The 16,650-nt window shown below is 36.9% G+C and overlaps 1 protein-coding gene and 1 non-coding gene across 9 annotated transcripts in view; both read left to right on the top strand.

The window, feature by feature from the left end:
• The first annotated feature begins 468 nt into the window (after positions 1-468).
• The window catches only part of IARS1 (isoleucyl-tRNA synthetase 1), a 107,212-nt gene continuing 91,030 nt past the window's right edge, over positions 469-16,650 (top strand). For 3 of the 8 annotated variants that reach the window (XM_049711473.1, XM_049711474.1, XM_033413656.2), the window contains exons 1-6: positions 542-686; positions 7,166-7,291; positions 7,840-7,996; positions 8,244-8,363; positions 10,263-10,345; positions 13,757-13,874. In XM_049711473.1, coding sequence (XP_049567430.1) covers positions 7,173-7,291; positions 7,840-7,996; positions 8,244-8,363; positions 10,263-10,345; positions 13,757-13,874 — 597 coding nt within the window. In that variant the 5' untranslated portion in view covers positions 542-686; positions 7,166-7,172. Of the gene's footprint in view, positions 687-707; positions 727-7,165; positions 7,292-7,839; positions 7,997-8,243; positions 8,364-10,262; positions 10,346-13,756; positions 13,875-16,650 lie in introns of those variants that run through there. The other 5 variants (XM_049711475.1, XM_033413660.2, XM_004284125.4 and 2 more) reach the window with 4 other exon arrangements.
• Positions 3,566-3,698, top strand: LOC117198219 (small nucleolar RNA SNORA84). Its single transcript, XR_004479278.1, has one exon. It is a non-coding gene; the product is annotated as a small nucleolar RNA SNORA84 (small nucleolar RNA).

Below are 16,650 nucleotides of genomic sequence, written 5' to 3'. Positions count from 1 at the left end.
GGTGCAGGTCTCCACTACACCAGAAAACATAGTCCTAGTGCCTAGGGCTGCTTTCCTTAACAGTCATCTAGTAAAGCAGCCTTGAGACTGCGCACTCACGGCCCCGCAGTATAATTACTGAGGCTACTATCGTTGGATTTGGTTAACCCCTGGTGAAATGCATTTACGTCTTGTGAACAGTGAAGTGAACACCGACAAAGGCTGTGTAACAACGCCCAGTCAGGACGCACAACAGCCTCCTCTCTGTGCCCCTACCAGTCAGTCCCCACCCCGGAGGCCACAAAACAGTCGTGTCCACCACCATCGCCCTAGCTGCGTGAAGGACGAAGTGCGTCGCCGCCACGCCACGGAGTCGCACAGCCTGCCAAGGCACAGAGCAACGCCTGGTCGGGTGGTCGTGACTTGGAACGCACGCGGCCAATCGGCGTCCGGCTTGTTTACGGGTGTCAAACGACGGGCGCTGATTGGCCGGTGCAAACCAGGCCACTTCCTCTTAGCCTCATGCTTTCGGGGCGTTGCATCACCTCTAGACTCTTGACCAAGGCGTAGACACGGCTCCTTCCGACGTACTCAGGCTCGGAGGCCCCTCAGGTACGCCTGGTACTGCTCGCGGAGGCCCCTCAGGTACTCCCCATCCTGCCCGCGGGGCCCCTCAGGTCAACCTGTCCTGCACACGGGCCCCTCAGGTACGCCCCTTACTGCCCACTGGGATCTACAGTCCCTCCGGTACACAAGATTTTTTTTTTTTAAATGTTTATTTTGGGCTATGGGTTAGTTACGTGCATATCCGTTTCCAAGGAAAACATTGGGAGGAGGTCTAAGTGGGGCGAAAGAACTCAGAACCAGGTACCAATCCTTGCTTAGCTCTCGGGCCGAGGATTACAACCCTTGGAAGTTCCTCAGCTTCAGCCTGGTATCCTGGTAACACATGAACTGCTGGGTGGTTCTCAGAATTTGGTGTGATCGAGCTTACTGGAGTTCAGAAGGTGGACGAAATTACTTGAAAGTCTAGGTATTCATAAGAACAAATCAATAAATGCCCACGAATGGGCATTTATTGCTGGGTGCCTGGGATTAGAGGGAAGTCCCCGTCCTCGGCTCTTACACAGTCTAATAATACAGTATTCCAAGTGCACAGAGGAGGAAGACAGTTCCTAAGTGGGATTTCGAGGTGGGAGAAGGAGAAGGCTTCTCAGGAACTGCAGTGGGTTTGGAGCCTTGAAGATAAGTAGGAACTTGGGGATACGGTGCAAGGGACTGTAGTATAATGTATAGCAGGATTTTAAAGTGTGTGTGATTCAGGAGATGGGGAGTTGTTGTAGTCACTGCAGTTTCGTGTGAGGAACAAGTGGAAGATGATGCTTGGCTTCCAGCCTTATTGAATTTGTGGTTTCCTTCTTGAGTGAAGTGGTGTTTGAAGTGAATCCAGAAGGGAAGATAAGTTTTTTATTAGGTTTGACAGTATTACTTTTAGCATTCATTCAGGTGTTGCAGAGAAGTCAGGAAGAGTGAAACTAGGGGCAAAGCAATTGTTTTAGGGATTTCTAAGTAATACGATGAACTTTTACAAAGTAAATATCAGTAAAATGGTGGACAGTATGTCTTCTTCATAAGTGATTAGAGAGTGAATTATAGGGAAGAGAAGGCAGCTAAATGCAGATTGCACTCTTAAATGTTTTTGGAAAGATGATATAGTGACTGGGCAAAGGCAATAGAGTAGAATTTGTGGACAAAGGAGTAATGATAATAATTTCTGTAGATGACATGTGATTGCTCAGATAGCCATTATTTCACTTAACGTTAAATTAGCATTGTATTTACAAACTTTATTTTACAGGTGGCAGAATTGAGGTTTAAAGGTTGAGTAACTTTTCCTATAAGTCACATACTAAGTTGTGGCACCAAAACTGTCAAATTCCAAAGCCAACCCTCTTAACCATTATCCTTGCCAAGAGGAGCCCCCGGAGTGGGATATTTGAAAGGCAGGTGGGGGAACTATCACTGATGGAAACTAAGGATGCTGACAAAGGGATTTGTTCAAACTTTTTGAGCACTACCATGTATAAGCACATGGTAAGACAGTAAGAGGTTAGACAGTAAAATGCTTTTGCCAGCAATAAGTTTACAGTTGAGTTGGAGAGACAGGCATGCAATACAAATAAACCATAATGTGTAGAAGAGTAGCAGATTCCGGGCAGGGGGATATTAGTTTTGTAAAAAGGGGATTGGTAAATCCCCATAGAGCAGAGTACATTTAAGCTAAACAGTGCTAGAGTATTTGGAAAAAGGGCCTGAACGCAAAGCAGTATGTCAGCAAAGCAGTTTTGTTTCTCAGCAGTGTCAAGAATGTGATGTAGTTGGAGCTTGAGTTTTGTAAGAGTAAAGGCCAGGAGTAGTAACTGTGGGTAAGATCATGCTGCCCCACTGAAAAGTCTGTACAGAAACCATTGGGAGTGAGGAACCATTGCATTTTTCTTTTTTTAATACAGAAGTGATACTTTCAGAACTTTTCTATTAGGAAGGTGGTGTGTAGGATGTATAGTATTTATTTTTCCCTTTATTTTTAAACTTTTTATGATAAAGTTAATACATACTCAAAAATAATCAAGACAGAGTAATGTGAAATAAATAAAAATCTGTTCTTTCACGCCTTCCTCATCTAATCCTATTCTCTGGTGGTAGCCATTGTTAAGTTTGGTGGGTAACCTTTTAAATTAAATACAGAATTACTTAAACATAGACTTAGTGTATTTTTAATCTCTTGAAAATATTATAATACACATAGTATAAATTGCTATAACTGTGACTTGCTGTTTTCTTTCTCAGTATGTATAAGGAATATATATATTTGATATATTATGATTTATTATCTTTAATGCCTGCATGGTATTGATGTACCATAATTTATTTTAGTCTATTATCTATTCATGGATATTTAAGTTTTCAGATATTTGTCTATAGAAATGCTTCAGTTGATATCTTTGTACATATTTTATACATTTGTGTAAGTAAATCTCTGGGTTATATGTTAATAGGATATAAGTAGTTTGTGAAAAGGCTGGAGATAGACCCACCTCTTGGGTTAAATTTGACTTAATGTAACAAGTTATGAAGACCTGAGAATGAGGAAGAGGGAATAGAGAAATAGACTTAGAAGTCAGACCCACATGACTTGGTGATCACCTGGATGTGGGGATCATCTGGTAGTATTAAGGGTAACTCAGAAATTTCAGGTAATGGGAAGGAATAGTGGAACTACTAGTACAGTGGAATTAAAAATGGGAGCAAGTGTGGCAAGGAAGATCATGAGGTTTATTTTAAACAAAAATGTTTTTGGTATGCTTTTCCAAGATCTGTGGAGGTAAATACAAGTAAAGGTGAAGGAGGGTATCTAGAAATTGCTGAACAGGAAGTTGAGGCTAAAGAGGTCTGCAGGAGTCATGGAGTAAGGAAGATAGTGGAGGCCTTGGATTATAGTTAAAGGGAAGAAGAGGAGGTTGCTTCCCTGAGCCTAACCTGGTAGGGTTAATCTCCCTCTTCTTTCTGCTCCCCCTTTCCCCCAAGAGCCCTGTGGTTACTGGATGCTGTTGTGCAGGTACAGCTCTCCAGTGGATGTGAGGGGCCAGAGCAATCCTGTGATTTATGCATGGGGGCCGTTTCTCCTCAGCAGCCGCCATAGCCCGGTCACTGATACATGGCTCTTCCTGGAATAGTCTATACCATTACATGGATCTTTGGGTTTGGCCAATAATGCAGTGGTTCTTAATCTTTGGGGGGAGTAGAGGCTTTCTAGAAAATTTTATAAAAGTTAAAAGCTATCTTCACAGAAAGCTTAAATCTCATTTTCTCAAAAAAAAAAAAAGTTCAGATAGATATTCCAGAATAATTGTCAGAACAGTTTAAGAGAATGACTTAAATTTTGATGTGCATGCTCATCTTCTAGGATCTTGTTAAAAAGCAGGTTCAGATTCCTCAGTCCAAGGTGGGGCTGGTGAGTCTGCTCTAATCAACTTCCATAGATGCTGCCAATCATAGGACCCGCCTTGACAAGCATTAGGGGGTGACAGAAATAAGTATGTTGATATCTAAAGATCTGTTAGTCTTCAAATGTAACCCCTTAAGTTTCAATTGGCCTCTAGTAAGGTTGTCACTGAACCAGTAGGACTCCTACTAAATCAGTAAATGCACAGACTAACACCTCTCTCCATCCTTCAAAGGCTGGAAATTATAACAAGAACTCAAGATCCAAAATACTTTTCAACTTCTGTTTAATAACATTTAATGGAACACCCTAATCAGAAATGGATAGTTGAGTTAAATGGCCCACCTGTTCTTTCCTTATTTTTTTCCTATATAAAACTCAAAGGTACTCTCATATCTCAAAAATAAATGACAGGGGGACAAAAGGAAAGATACCGCTTGTAACAAACTTAAAAAAATGTTTTTTCTGATGTTAAAAATGTTTATTAAACAGATCACTCATTTCCATGTGTGACTCAGACCTCAGTGGCAAAATCTCATTTTTTATAGATTTTTCTCTTATGTGCAAAATCAATATCCTTTTAACTTTTTATCCCTTGTCTTGGCTGCTAGGAAGCTCACAGTCATATTTTGAATCAGTGTTGCTAATTGATAAAAGCATAGGAGCTGCATGATTTAAATTTTCCCTGATCCTGAATTTCCATATAATTTTTAGATTCCCTAATTTTATTTTTAATCAATGTGTGTATTTGCCATTTTATGGTTAATCTTTTGGTTAGTCTCTTCACATTCTCTGTCAAATAAAATAGAATAGAAATTAGTTAACATAGTAAGACTATATTTGTCTTTGAAATTCCATAATTTCTAGCATTGCTTTATATACATAAATTTATTTTTTATTTGTTTTTTATAAAAAAAAATTTTTTTTTGATGGCATGGGTCAATTACTGTACTTAGGCTTTGATGTTTTCAGAATTGGTTGAGGTATGTAAGTTTCTTTGCTCCTAGAGTCAGTTATCCCAGAGTGTTACAGTTCTTGTGTTCTTAAGGTTTTCCACCTACTCTGTTGTTTTCTCATTATTAGCAATTCTGTCCCCTTCTAATCTGATGTTGGCTTGGAAATCTGATCACCAACCTTATTAGAATTATAAAGTGAGAATAAATAGGCTTTGAGGAGGAATGGGCTCGAGGATGCTCACTAGATAGTTAAGCCCCGACTGATCAAGTGTTTCTGAAAGAAGTTATTAACAAACTTCTGAAAAAAAGATACTTTAAGACTTCTCTCACCAGGCACTAAATCAGAGAGATATAGAGTTTGTCTTTTACAAAAATCATGAATAAACAACAAAAGTGATAAAATGTAAAATTAGAATGAGCTAGGAATTATTTGAATGTGATTCTCATCTTTTTAGCTTTAAAATTTTTTTAGGTTTTGCCTGTTTCCCTCAGAAAGATTAGGTTGATTCAACAGAAGTGCTTTCTGTCCTGTGAATGTAGGTAAGAATTTTTACCTACTTTGAGATTTATTTTTTCAGATTAATGAAATTTTAGTATCACTAGACAGAATTGCCAAGATTTTCTTTTCTTTTTTTTTAAGTGTGTTGTCTACAATTACTAAATGTTATACTGTAGTTGTAGAATAAGTGAAGAGTGTGAATTGGACACAGATTCTGAAATAAATTTAAAGGTACCATATATTTCTACTTCATACCATATACAGAAATAACTCAAGATGGATCAGTGGCCTAAATATAAGAGCTAAAACTTCACAACCTTGTTATCTGTAGTGGTCTCTTAGATATGACACCAAAAGTTGAAGTAGTGAAACCAATAAATAAACAGGACTTCACCAAAATTAAAAGTGTTTGTGCTTCAAAGAATATATACCATGACGAAAATAAGAAACAAGCCACGGAATGGGAAAAAATTTTTGCAAATCCTGTAACTTATAAGGGGATTTTATCTAGAATATAAAGAACTCTTACAACTCAGCAGTAAAAAGACAACCCAGTTAAACAATGGGCAAAGGATGAATAGACATTTCTCCAAAGAAGGTATGAAATGGCCAATAAGCTCAACATCACTAATCATTAGGGAAATGGAAATCAAAACCACAATGAGATACCATGTTATACCCACTAGGATTTCCTATAATCCAAAGATGGACGATAAGGAGTGAGGATGTAGAAAAACTGGAATCTCATTCTCTGCAGGGAGAATGTAAAATGACACAGCAGCTTTGGAAAACATTTTGGCAGTTTCTCAAAAAGTTAAACATAGTACCATATTACCCAGCAGTTGTACTCCTAGGTATTTACTTAAGAGAGCTGAAAACACATGTCCACATAAAAACTTATACATGAATGTTCATAGCAGCTCTGTCCAAAAGTGGAAACAATGCTAATGTCCATGAACTGATGAATGGATAAACAGAAAGTGGCATATCCATATGATGAAATATTATTCAGCCATAAAAAGCAATGAAGTATGAGTGCATATCACAACATGGATGAACCTCGAAAACATAATTCTGAGTGAAAGAAGCCAGACGCAATAGGCTGTATATACATAATTTCATTTATGTGAAATGTCCGGAATAGGAAAATCTAGAGAGGCAGAAAGCAGATTAATGGTCTCCAGGAGGCTGGGGCAGAGGAGAATAGAGAGTGACTGCTAATGTGTACAAGTTCTTGGAGGGCAGAAATGGGAGTAGTGAAGAAAATGTTCTGGAAGTAGTGAGTGGTGGTGGTTGCCCAACCTTGTGAATATACTTTAAAAAAAAAAAAAAGGTAAAAATGAATTGTACACTTTATTTTTTTTTTAATATTTATTTATTTATTTGGCTGCGCCAGGTCTTAGTTGCAGCATGCGGGACCTTCGTTGCAGCACGTGGGATCTTTTTTCAGTTGTGGCATGCGGGATCTAGTTCCCTGACCAGGGATCAAACCCAGACCCCCTGCATTGGGAGTGTGGTCTTAGCCACTGGACCACCAGGGAAGTTCCATATTATATACTTTAAAAGGGTGAACTTTATGGTATGTGAACTTTACCTTAAAAAAAGGGGAATTTTTTTTAAGTACCAGGTAGTATCATGGCTAGTGATAGGTACATCTATTTTAATGTATTGTACTCTGTTATTCCTAGACTTCTCTTTTGAGAATAATAAATTTGATTTCTCTTGCAGTAACAAAATGGTTCAACAAGTTCCAGAAAACATCAATTTTCCTGCTGAAGAAGAGAAAATCTTGCAGTTTTGGTCCGACTTTAATTGTTTTCAGGAATGCTTAAAGCAATCAAAACATAGACCAAAGTATGTGGATTTCTTTGGTAGAGTCTTTAAGAATAAGAGGTCTTCCGAATAGAGTTTATATGTCACTCTCTTCCTTTCCACTTTTCTCATTATCACTACCCTCATTTAAGCATTTAGACTAGTAGTGTAATAGCCTCCTATTGTGGTACTTCCTGCCTCTAGTCTTCATTCACCTAAAGACCAGTCCTTTCTTTAATTACTGTTTTCATCATGTGTCTCCTGTGCTCAAAAACTTTATCATAGGTGTTTGTTGCCCTATTTTATAGATAACTCAGGATCAGAGTGAATAATTTCCCTTATATCATGGAACTAATTAATGAAGGATGGATGATGGTCCAATACAGGTCTCTCCAACTCTGTCATAATTAGCTTTTTTAAAGGCAGGGCCTACAGTAGATATCTAATCAGTTATGTCTGAGTTTCCTAGCCTCGCAGCTTTTCTTCTCCCCAAAGGCTCTACAGTTACAGGAGCTACCTATAGAAAAATGCTGTCCTAAATTTTTGCTATCTGTTTTAAAGTAACTTAACGTATTTTTATTACCTCTTAGATTTACCTTCTATGATGGGCCTCCTTTTGCAACTGGACTGCCTCACTATGGACATATACTTGCAGGGACAATTAAAGATATAGTTACAAGATATGCTCACCAGAGTGGGCTTCACGTTGACAGAAGATTTGGATGGGATTGTCATGGTTTACCTGTGGTATGTTTGAGTCACCAGCCTTATAATGTTTTGATTTTTTTAATAAGCATTAGATTTCATTATATAATATGTTAAAGTATGAATTTTTGCTATAATCAGACTTTCTTCATTTTTATAATACTATTTATAGTTCATTTTCTCTGTAGATTTTCTGAGAACTAATTTTTTTTAATCTGTTTTCTAGTTTTGTCGAATTGCATTTGCTTCATAGGGCAGGGATGTTAACAATCTTATTGCAAATTTTCAGGAATATGAAATTGATAAGACACTGGGAATCAGAGGACCAGAGGATGTAGCCAGATTGGGGATTGCAGAATATAACAGTCAGTGCCGAGCCATTGTGATGCGATATTCTACTGAGTGGAAGGTATTTTTGGTTATTTTAAGTAGAATTTAAAAAAACTCTAGCTTTTAAATGGGGGTTGAAATGTTTTATGGTTCCTTGTGCTTTTTATGATATGTGCCCAAAAGAGGGGTTGATAATCCTCTTTAAAGGAGTGTTTGGCTTCCATCTTCAACTCCATTACTTAAACTGTTAGCTTAAACTGAACCCTCTCCTTTCTGATTTCTATGTGCTTGATTGGTCTTCCATGTTTAATCTACCTACCCACAGTATATGACAGGAATCATGCTGTCCTAGCAAATAGATTAACTTGAATGTTGGCAATAAAAAAATTCAGATGTTAAAAACAATTCACATTTGTACCCATTGTTTTATATTGACTCCCATCTTGCCCACTGCTTCTCTTTGTAATAGAGCTCCCACAACTGGTACATTTTAGTAACCGTCTGGTGCCGGCAGAGCTCTTGTCCTCTCTTATTCTGATGTGCTTAGGAACAAAGGTCCTCAACTCCCCCATTCCTCAGTGGCTCTCAGATTAATATATATATATATATATATATATATACACACACAACTTAAAAACATGTCTGGCTTTTATTTTTTTCCATCTTTACTATCTTACCACTTTGTCAAATTTGCTATTCTTCAGAATTCCCTCAGTCTTCCAGACTTCAAACTTTAATCATCATGATCGATTCAAATGTCAAATCCTATCAAGCCTTTCTTAGTATCTCTTATACTAAGTATCTTTTATACATTTCTTTTCATTCCTACAACCTAGTCTCTCACCCACCATTGTCTTTATTTCTATAAGAATCTACCAATTGGTCTCTTGCTCATGTTCCTTCCACTTAGCCTGCCAAGTTATTTCTCTCAAGACTGTTCATTGTACTCTTCCTGCTCAAAACTTATCTTCATTGTTGAATGAAATCTGATTTCATCAACCTAAAAATCAAAGCTCCTCAATTTTCTCCTAACCTAACTTTCTTTAATCTACCTTTCTTGCCTGGTCACCAGTAGGGGAAAATCCTGATGATTATAACATGCATATGGGCTCTGTTTTTTTTTCTCCCCCCAAAATGGTATGAAGAGCCTCTATACCCATCACCCACTTCCCAAAAGCTAACACCTTTAATAACTATCGTATAATTATCAAAAGCAGGATTAACATTGATACAATATTATACACCTTATTCAGATTGAACCAGTTGTCCCACTGATCTTTATTTTTGATGCAAGATCCAATCTAGGAGCATAGATTGCATTTAGTTGTCATACCTCCTCAGTCTCCTTCAATCTGGAACATTCCCTCAGTGTTTGTCTTTCATGACCTTGTCACTTTTAAAAGAATACAGACCAGTTATTTTGTAAGAAGTCCCTCAATGTCTGATGTTTCCTTATGATTCAGTTTAGGTTATACATTTTTGGCAAGAATTCCTCAGAAGTAACATCATCCCCTTCTCAGTCTATCATATCAGAAGGCCTATGATGCTGATAAGTCTCATTGGTGTTGTTCACTTTGTTCACTAAGGTGATTCTGTCAGGTTTCTCCATTGTAAAGTTGCAGTTTTTCCTTTGTAATTAGTAAGTACCCTGTTTCTTATCATACTATGACTCAGTAATTTTAGCAACCATTGATGATTCATGCCAGCAACAGTTAGACGTGTGTTTGCCAAATGGTAGTTTTGGTAGACTTTTATAAAAGAATGTTAATACTTGTAAATAACATTCCCTGCATATAGAATGAATGCCAAGAAAACTTGTTCTTAACCTTGCAAAATGTGTTGTTTACAGTATACATTTACTTGAACCACTGATCTGTTTTTCCAAAATCATCATATGTAGTGATAATAGAAGTAAAACAAATAGCTATACAATAACAAATACCATTGTCTAAAAACTCTAATATTCATATTTTTTAAGTCTACTATTACCAGACTTGGCCGATGGATTGACTTTGACAATGACTACAAAACTCTCTATCCACAATTCATGGAATCTGTCTGGTAAGTTTATTTGAAGTTGAAATATAATGACTATTTTGTTATATTAGTTAGTAGAGATGCTCTAGCATGAATCCACTTGTTTTCAGATCCACAATTATCTGAAATCTTTGGGGATGGATTTGTTTTGTTTCTGTTTTTAAAGACTTAATTTTGCTGTGAACCTAAAAATGCTCTAAAAATATAAAAGAGGAAGATATACAGATTTCCCATGTACGCTGTGCCTCCACACATACATAGCCTCCTCCATTATCAACATCCCCCACCAGAGTGGTACATTTGTTACAATTCATGAATCTACCTTGACAGATCATAATCACGCAAAGTCCAGAGTTTACATAAGGGTTCACTCTTGTTATGCATTCTATGGATTTGGACAGATGTGTGATGACATATATCCATAATTCTAGAATTATGCATTGCCGTAAAATTCCACTGTACTCCACCTATTCGCCCCTTCCACCCCTAGGTTTATTTTTGAATTCAGTAAATTTTGGATTCTAGAAAGGTATTAGGTTATCCATATGTTCTGTAGTACTTAATGGCCCTAGCAGATTGAGCAGCAACCTCTAATCAATTTCATTAGTATTTCTATATCAGAACATATAACTCTTCACACTAAGTAAAATAAATGAAGAATATAAATGGCCTGATGTGAGTTCAAGGTTTTTTTGTCAAATTAATTAGTACCAAATTTTAGGAAAATTAGGTTTCAGAAATGGGTTTGTTTGTTTGAAGGAATTAAGTCTAAGAGATGTGTACTTGAATTTTTTACTAAGAGAAGTTGTATATGCAGTCACTGTTTCATGAGTTTCAAAATGAATTTTGCTTCCTTTTACTATTATAAGACAACTGTTGCAATGCCAGTCTTTTTTTTTTTTTAATCTATTTTCTTTATTTTTGGCTGCATTGGGTCTTTGTTGCTGCGTATGGGCTTTGTCTAGTTGCAGTGAGTGGGGGCTACTCTTCGTTGTGGTGTGCAGGCTTCTCATTACTGTGGCGTCTCTTATTGCAGAGCACAGGCTCTAGGCACGTGGGCTCAGTAGTTGTGGCACACGGGCTTAGTTGCTCCACGGCATGTGGGATCTTCCCGGACCAGGGCTCGAACCCATGTCCCCTGCATTGGCAGGCAGATTCTGAACCACTGCACTACCAGGGAAGCCCAATGCCAGTCTTGATAGGTGATTTAACCTGAGCCTCCTACAATTGTCTGAGAATCATTATGTATCATTAATGGGCAAATAGTTATTATGGTTGCAAAACGACCTATGTATATAACTCAGGCCTTGAGGGAGTCCTACTTTTGTTAAATTATGCATGATTACAGGTGAGTTGCAAAGCTCTTTTGTAGGATACATATTTTTGTGCTGCACTGTAGGTGCTTGTGCCTCTTACTGTCGTCCTATCTACCTGATTACATTTCTTTTAGTCAAGATCTGTTGCACATGCTTGGCACGTGCCTTTGCCTTTGAGGAGCTAGATACCGTGGGACAGTTCTCAGACCCTCTGACTCTGATGTGCCCCTGTGGGTGCATCTCCAGACCCATGTACCCAAGGGTGAGAGCTGATTAAACTCTCTGACATGGCAGAAACTTTGGACAGGGAGGCTTCCCATTTCACTGAGTAGTTGGAGTTCTCATGATTAGGGCATTCTAAAAAGCAGGGTTTCTCTTAAACTTCTGGAAAAGAAGGTACTCTTTATGCTCTAGATCAGGACAGTTTAGCACTTAAATGTGGTTAGTATGACCAAGAAACTGAATTTCTAATTTTAATAAATTTAAATGAGCACATGTGGCTAGTGCTACCATGTTGGACAATATAGCTCTACATCAGACTTCTTAATTTACATAAAACATACTTGAATCGGGGGAAAACCATTTTCAAAGCCTCTTGCTATTAGAATGTTAGTTATTCCTGAGGAACGTGTTGGCATATAAATAAGGCATATAGACCTAGGGTGAATATTTAAAAAATAGTAGGAAATACATTTAAAATGATAACATTAATTTAATGGTGATAATTTAGATTGAGTTGGTGCTTTTGAGTATATAAAGTACTTCCACTTGAATTTTCTCAGATGATCCAGAAAGTCCTGTGGATTGGGTTATGACCCACTTTGAGGTAAAGGCAAGTGGTTGTGACTTGCTTGAGATCACACAACTAATTATATGGCTCTTAGGCTTGAATCTTGGTCTTATGATGCAAATCTGACACTTTTCCTCTGGTCTCCGGTGAATGTCCTTGCATCAGAGTATATAATTTAAGATTGAGTTTAAACTTGGGAAATTTGTTACAAGATGTCACCTTTTAGGCTTTATCCAAAGCCAAAGGAATACGATGAAAATACTTGCACAGTTTTACATAAAAATGTATTTTAACAAATGGGAGCGAATTTAATTCATTTATTGTGCCAAGTACATAGGAATCGAACTGTAAAAATGAGTTAAAGACAAGTAAGGATTCCTACCAAATGAATTCTGGCACCCAGTTGGGAAAGGTGAGTAGTCACCACAGGAGAACCTGGGATGACTGTTTTCCAGTGTCTTGCTACATTTAGCTTAGAGCAACATGTTTAAGTGTTTAATAAAAGTTTTTGACTGACTGTAGGAGAGATATCTCATCCTAATCCCAGTGGTTTATACTTTTTAAATTGCCTCTGTAAAACTGTCCATTACAGTGAAATTTAAGCAGTATACCAGAAAACTATTAAGAAAAACAAGAAGTCTGGGCTTCTCTGGTGGTGCAGTGGTTGAGAATCCACCTGCCAATGCAGGGGACATGGGTTCGATCCCTGGTCCGGGAAGATCCCACATGCTGCGGAGCAGCTAAGCCCCTGTGCCACGACTACTGAGCCTGTGCACCTAGAGCCCGTGCTCCGCAACAAGAGAAGCCACAGTAATGAGAATCCTGCACACCGCAACGAAGAGTAGACCCCGCTTGCTGCAACTAGAGAAAGTCTGTGCGTAGCAACAAAGACCCAACACAGCCAAAAATAAATAAATAAATAAGTAAATTAAAAATTTTTTTTTAAAAGTCTGAAATCCCAACCATAGTTAACATATTGGTGAAAATCTACTTTTTTAGCACCTCTAAAAATGTAAATGTGTATACTGATACATAGTTTTACATAATTGGTACCTCATTGTACAGTATGGTGTCAATTGCTTTTCTCAGTCAACATCAAGTCATTAACACCTTTCCATGTCAACAGTTATTTGCACTTTTAATGTCTACATAATATCTCATTATACTGAGCTGTTGTAATTTACCAGCTATTCACCAGTTGAGAGACATTGTGTTTCCACTTCTTTGGCTGTGAGAAACTCTACAGACAGAAACTGGCATAAATGTTTGCATTTGGGAAAATAGAATTATGGTTATGTAATTGTAAAATTCTGTCTCTTTACTTGCCAGGTGGGTCTTCAAACAGCTCTATGATAAAGGCCTTGTTTATAGAGGAGTGAAAGTCATGCCCTTTTCCACTGCATGCAATACTCCACTTTCCAACTTTGAATCTCACCAGAATTACAGGGTATGTGAGATGTCATTGGTGTTAAGTTATGTACTCAGAAGTTAAATGGCTGTGGTGATCATGGTAACTTAGTCCCAGTGTGGAATGTTAGCCGGGGGAGTGATGTGAATGATGTGTCTTAATGTGATAGGTTTTGCTTGTTTTAACCATATTTTTATGCCTCTCTTTGTTTAATAAGTCCAGCTCTGCTCTATTTTCCTCCAGTCACTGTTTCATAAGGGTTACAGCTTAGGGTGTTTTTGTGCCTCATCTGAGGCTTTGTAATATCATTTATTTGTTAAAAGTATTTGGAGGAAGATCTGATTTGCAATTGGTGGTGTGTTATGATCGTTGATGAATGGAATAACTTGCTGTCATTGGTATAAGAGTTTAGACGTGTCTGTTGTTTACAAAGTGTACTGCTTTACCTTATCCAGGGAGATAGTAAAGACTGTAAGTCTTCAGGAATAAGAACTATCTGTTCTCATGTGTGTATATTCAAGGGGTGTTTTATTTCTGAGTTTATCTAACCCTCTTTGTTTTTAAAGGATGTTGATTTGTTTGGAATTCCATCTCACGGCTAAGGTTTGGAAAAGAGAAATGTGCTGTAAATAAACAAACTGTGTATTTACCTGCATATCATTATTATTAACACTTGCATTTCAAAAGCACTTTTCGTCTTGCAGAATGCTTTCAACATCCCATTGGATCGTTGCATATCCTTGTGAGGTAGGCATGATGATGCCTGCCTGTTGTCCCCTAAATACCCTTCTATGGCGGTGCTCATGTTATTATGTTTTTTTAATAAAATATTTTAAGCACATAAAAGTGTAGAGAATAATATACTAACTATTGAGTACCAAAGACTTAAGTTTTGTCAAATCTTAATATATTGCTGTATTTGCTTACTTTTTAAAAACACTTTAACATGGAGAATTTCAAGCATATACAAAAGTAGACAGAATAATTAATTAACAGAATAATTAACTCCCATGTCCTATCGTGTATCCCCTACAATCTCTATGGTCAATCCTGCCCCATCTACACACTCCACTTACTTCTCCCAGACCCTTTTTCCAAAGCAAATTTTAGACATATCATTTTATCAATAAGTAATTCATTATATATCTTTACTAGATAAGAAATATTTCTTTAACATTACCAGAGTACCATTATCACACCTTAAGAAGTCATCATCAATCATTTTTAATGTTCTTAATATTAAATATTCTGTAGTTGTTTAACTCCTGGATATCATCAGTGTTCACATTTCTATTTGTCTCATAAACAGCATCCTTTTTTTCCCTCAGGTTATTTCTAGTTGTTTTTTTTGGTTTGTGTTTTCTTGTTTTGTTTTAATCGAGACATAAGGAAGGTTCATACACGATAATAGTTGTCTTTTAGGTCTGTTTTAATGTGTAGGGCTCCATTTCTCTTTCTATGTTTTTCTTTTCTTTTTTTTCCCCCTTGCAAATTGTTGTTTGGGAAACAGATATTATCTTGTAGTTTCCCACAATCTGAGTTTTGATGATTACATCTCCATAATCTAACATTTTCTCTGTCCTCTGCATTTTATAGAAATAAGTACTTCTTTTTTTTTTTTTTTTTTTTGCGGTATGCGGGCCTCTCACTGTTGTGGCCTCTCCCGTTGAGGAGTACAGGCTCTTTTGGGGAAGGAACTAAGGTCGCGCAAGCCTCGTGGCGTGGCCAAAAAATTAAAAAACAAAACATGGGTTTCACTAAATGCATCCGTTGTTGATTTCAAATACATCAAATGTCACAGATAGCAGTTGATTAGTTTTGTCTGGTTCTGTACTTTGAAGAAATGGAAAGATCCACTATGTATTCTTCTGTTTCTGGCTTTACTCACTCAGCATTATGTTTGTGATAGTCATCCATGTTATGTGTAGTTTTGGGTCTTTTGTTCTAATTTCTGTGTAGGTGAATATACCACAGTTTGTTTATTTACAGCACATTTCTCTTTTCCATTTCCTTCTTCACATCCTGATAGGTAACCACTATGCTGAATTTGGTGTTTCTTTTTCATGCATATTTTTATTATCTATATAAGTATCCGTAAGCAGTATTTAGTGTTGTTCGCAAGTTTTTAAATCTCATTCATTGTATTTATTCTGCATTTTTCTTATTATTTCTATTTATTCTTGCCTTTTATACTAAACATTGTTTTAAATTTTCTTCATATTGATACATGTAGCTTTAAGTTTATTTTTAACTGCTGTATAGTGTTTCATATAACAGATTACAATTTATTTATTCATTCTTTTGATAGATATTTGAGGTGTTCAGAGGGCACAGCCTTTTTTTCTTTTTAAATGGTAACAATTGGTGTTGCTCCAAATGTTTTGTAATATAAATCCTGTGTACTATGCTGGAATTTTGTTTGGTAACTAAATTTTTACATGTTAGAGTCCCATTATAGCTTGTTAGGTCCTAGGGTTTTCAAAGTGTATACTCTTCTATAAGTAAATAAATACATTCTCTTATTGGGAAAGAGCAAGCTGTATGGAACTAAATTGAGTTACAGAAGAAAGTCCTTCCAACTTTTCCAAAGGTAAACCAACTTGTGGTATATAAAAATATTTATTTTTTATATTGTCTAAATTTTTAGTTTTTAGAAGTCTGGTTGATGTGATTATTTATGAGGCTTATGCTCATTGTGGAAAATTTAGAAGCCATAGAAGATATAAAGAAGAGGGAAAAAAATTATAATCTCAGTACCCAAAGGAAATCACTATTAATGTTTTATTTAGAGTTCCCTTCAGTGGCTTTTTAATTT

The sequence above is a fragment of the Orcinus orca genome, chromosome 6 (assembly GCF_937001465.1).
Source record: "Orcinus orca chromosome 6, mOrcOrc1.1, whole genome shotgun sequence".
Classification (NCBI taxonomy): domain Eukaryota; kingdom Metazoa; phylum Chordata; class Mammalia; order Artiodactyla; family Delphinidae; genus Orcinus; species Orcinus orca.
The sequence above is the reverse complement of the archived record's forward strand: the minus strand, read 5'-3'. Positions and strand labels throughout refer to the sequence as shown.